This window comes from Thamnophis sirtalis, unplaced genomic scaffold (assembly GCF_051295495.1).
Source record: "Thamnophis sirtalis isolate CommonGarterSnake01/CBP01778 unplaced genomic scaffold, rThaSir2_p1.2 scaffold_3, whole genome shotgun sequence".
In the NCBI taxonomy this organism is placed as follows: Eukaryota; Metazoa; Chordata; class Lepidosauria; order Squamata; family Natricidae; genus Thamnophis; species Thamnophis sirtalis.
In genome coordinates, this window is record NW_028261383.1 from 3745753 (window position 1) to 3749702 (window position 3950).

Genomic DNA, 3950 nt, shown 5'->3' on the forward strand with positions numbered 1-3950 from the left:
TAGTAATAGTAGCCAATAGTAAAAAAAAATGAATTTCACCACTGCTTCCAGCCCTATTATTCTATATTCTACATTTTATCTTTCTTTTCTACCTTTCACTTAGAGTTATTTATTGAAGGGAGGGAGGGAAGAGATTTATGACTCAACACTAAAATCATGGAATCCAGAAGTCTTCCAAAGATCATGATGTCACCAAACAAGTGCAGAAATAACTGGGGAAGGTCATCCAGAATGTTGCCACTGGAGGGGGGTTATCATTTGCATGTTCTTAACAATCAACTCTATTACTCTCATCAACTTTCAAGAATTAGTCATAGAGAAGAGAGAGCAGTGTTGAAAGAGATTTAGATCTCAATATTTATCTCAGTTTAGACCATGGATATCAAAGTCACCCTGTCGCACTGCCATCACGTAATGTTTCACAACATTTTTACCATTTGTGGAGCTGAGGTGGGCGTGGTCTGTGTGTGATGCATCTGGCCCGTAGGCTCCCAGTTTGACACCCCTGTGTTCAACAATGGATTCCTTCCCCCACTGTTTGGGGAATCCTGTTTTCCCTGGCTGAAAACAAGTTTAATTATTCATTCATTTATTTTACCATTTGGAATATAATTTCAATAGTCTTACAATATTATTATTTTTATTTCATAGACACAGATCACATTCACACAGACTAAGAATTCCATATTCATCCCACCCATTATTATTATTAATTTGTTTATTTTACTGATTGATTATCATGTGAGAATTTAATTTCATTAGTTTTGCATTCTTTGTAAGGTTTTTTTCTTGTTTTTAAATCATTGTATTTGTCAAATTGATGCAAAGGAAGTGTATAAGCAAATAATAACTGCAATGAAAAAATAAATATCATGAATCTAAGAAACAATGTTAATGTTATTTCCCAACTTTTATTGTCAGATGTTCTTTAGTGTTCAAGTCTGGCCTAAGGATGATAATATAGCACTTGGGGATGAAGATGCAGCCCAGCAGTCCAGCACTGGAGGCCAAGATGGAGAAGATCTGAACAGCTACCATGTATTTCCCTTTGGTGCTCAGGTAGGTGGGCAGGAAGGAGACCCAGACACTGCAGAAGACCAGCATGCTGAAGGTGATCAGCTTGGCTTCATTGAAGGCCCCGGGGAGGTTCCTGGCCAGGAAAGCTACAATAAAGCAAATGGCAGCTAGGAAACACATATAGCCAAGGACAACATAAAACATGACAACAGAGCCTTCATTGCATTGAAGGATGATCTCTCCAGGCTGCGAGTGGAGGTCAGAGTCAGGGAATGGGGGTGAAACTGCTAGCCAAATGCAGCAGATGATAATTTGGACAGCAGAACAAGAAAGGATGATGGAGTTGGCCAAGCTCTTCCCCAACCATCTTCTCACTTTGTTCCCTGGTTTTGTGGCCAGGAAAGCCAACACCACTGTGATTGTTTTGGACAACACAGAAGATACAGCTACTGAGAAGACAATGCTGAACACCGTTTGTCGGAGAAGACAGGTGGCTTTCCTTGGCTGTCCAATGAAGAAAAAGGAGGACAAGAAGCAAAGCAGAAGGGAGACCAGGATGATGAAGGAGAGGTCCCGGTTGTTGGCTTTGACAATGGGAGTTTTTAGGTATTCAATGAATATAATTAAAATGAATCCTGTAGTTAAGAACAAGAGTAGGGCAAAAGAGACCAGGATGATACCCAGATGTTCTTCATAGGACAGGAAGGTTATCCTTTTCGGGATACATTGGACCCTGTTCTCAGTTGGATATTGATCATCTGGGCATTTGATGCACTTTTCAGTATCTGATAAAACAGAAAGTAATATTTCTTTTATATTGTCTCCCTCTGCATTTCAATAAATACTTTCTTTGGATGACAGGAGAGACAAGAACGTGCCATACTAAATGGTCAATAGGAGCCTGCATACATATATAAAACATTTGTCTGACTGATTGTCTTATATCTTTCTTAGGTCAGCTAAAAGTCCAGCAAAAACACTACCCAATATATACAAGTGTACCAACAACAAGCAGAAAAAAAATAAACCCAAAATACAATTTGTTGATGCACAGCAACCCTTCACTAATGCAATCCAGCATATTCTTCTCATACACTAACTTCCCCTTATCCGAGTGGTGAAAAGAAGAACCAGGTCTCCTGAATTTTAGAGGAGTCTGGGCCCTTTGGAATTCAAGGAGGTACTTGATTAATACTGCAGGAAATGCAACAGAAAAGTTAGGCTTCCAAGAACATGTCTTCATAAAACAAGGTAGCCTTGTTTTATGAAAGGATTTGGAACATGCCTCCTATACTTGCTCTAGTGGGACAAGCAGATAACCTCAGGGACAGGAATTATGACTGAGATCTTGATTCTGTGCAAAATGCAGCTTTAAAGTGATTTGAATTGTACTTGGAAAAACACTATGAGCCTGTGCAGCTCACATTATAGGGTTGAATATAGGGAAAACCAATAACATCCCTGCCGTGGCAGTCTGGATCATTTGTATGTTCTAAGTCCATAATGGCGAACCTATGGCACGTGTACCACAGATGGCACATGGAGCCATTTGTCAGGTTACACGAGGTGTTGCCCTGTCAAGTGTCCAGCACACATGTGTGCACCAGACATCTCACTTCAGCCTTCTTTTGAGGCAATTTTTCACTCTCCGGAGGCTTCCTTGAAGCCTCCAGAGCACGAAAAACCAGCCCTATGGGCAAACTGGAAGTTCGGGAACAGACTTCCGGTTTGCTTGTAGGGCCAGTTTTAGCCCCCCCCCCCCCGAACATTCAGGAACCTCCAGGAATCTACCCTGAATGATCCAGAGGGCTAAAACCGGCCCTAACGAACAATCCAGAAGTATGTTCCTGAACTTCTGGTTTGCCAGTAGGATGGGTTTTTCGTACTGCAAAGGCTTAAGGAAAGCTCCGGGGGAGCTGTTTTCACTCTCCCCAGGCTCTTATAAATCCTTTGGAGCCTGGAGAAGGCAAAAAAAGAACATCAAAAATGGGGAGAAGCACTGATTGTGCACCCATATGTACTGGGGTCATGCACATAGCATTATAAGTATGTGGCACGCTTGCGCATGACCCCCTGTGCTCTCCCCGCTTTTGGCATGCGAGTCATCACTGTTCTAAGTGGTCTTCAGGAGCAGACCCATGTATAGCAACTGCAATAATTCAAACAGGAAATGAATAAGGCACGTCAGGTAAGGGCATAAGAAGAATCTCTATGAATGTCACTCTAACTTGCCCGGGTTGAGTTGAAGTCGGATCCTTCCCATCCAGATAAATACAACTTCCAGGTGCTCATCCACCACAACAACAGCACCACCTGCCTGGCCACAAATGGCATACAGATTTATTTATTTGTTTGTTAAGTTTATTTGCCACATATTTTGCTGTGGGTGTACTGTAGGCAACTTACAATAATAAAAATAGAGAAATGAACACATATATAAATGTGACAGTGGTAAAGTGTGAGAATAAGTAAGGAAACCCACTGCAAATCAATGTCTCCTACTCCCAATCCCCAAATCCAAGACAAGGTCACAGTGCTCTGGATGAATCCAATATCTTGTCCTCCAGGGTTACCCACCTTCCTGAGTAGAGATGGTCCCCACAGGACAAGGTACGCAGTCATAGCAGCAAACTGGCTCTCTTTCTCGAGCCATCTTGACAAATCCAGGATGACAATTTTCCACACATTTGGATTGAGGCAGAGACTAAGAAGGAAAACAAGGCACACAAAAATGTGTTAGGACTCATCATCCAATGACAAATTTGGTCAACCTGAGTATTAGCCAAGTTGTCTCTGAGCTTCAGTTACGTAAATATGAAATCTTAAATAAGTTCCAAATACTGACAGACTCTACATTTAGTTCTTCCCTTTTGCTTCTGACATATCAGATTGTAAGAAAGTACCATTCTGCTTAATCAAATCTAAAGGAATGG

The 3950-nt window shown here is 41.4% G+C and overlaps 1 protein-coding gene across 1 annotated transcript; it reads right to left on the reverse strand.

Moving 5' to 3' along the window:
- Positions 1 to 897: 897 nt before the first annotated feature.
- LOC148047044 (vomeronasal type-2 receptor 26-like) lies at positions 898 to 3670 on the reverse strand. Its single transcript, XM_087707699.1, has 2 exons — positions 3595 to 3670; positions 898 to 1775 (listed from the first exon to the last, which is right to left on the reverse strand). The coding sequence occupies exons 1-2, from the start codon at positions 3668 to 3670 to the stop codon at positions 898 to 900; spliced, it is 954 nt and encodes a 317-aa protein (XP_087563825.1).
- Positions 3671 to 3950: the final 280 nt, after the last annotated feature.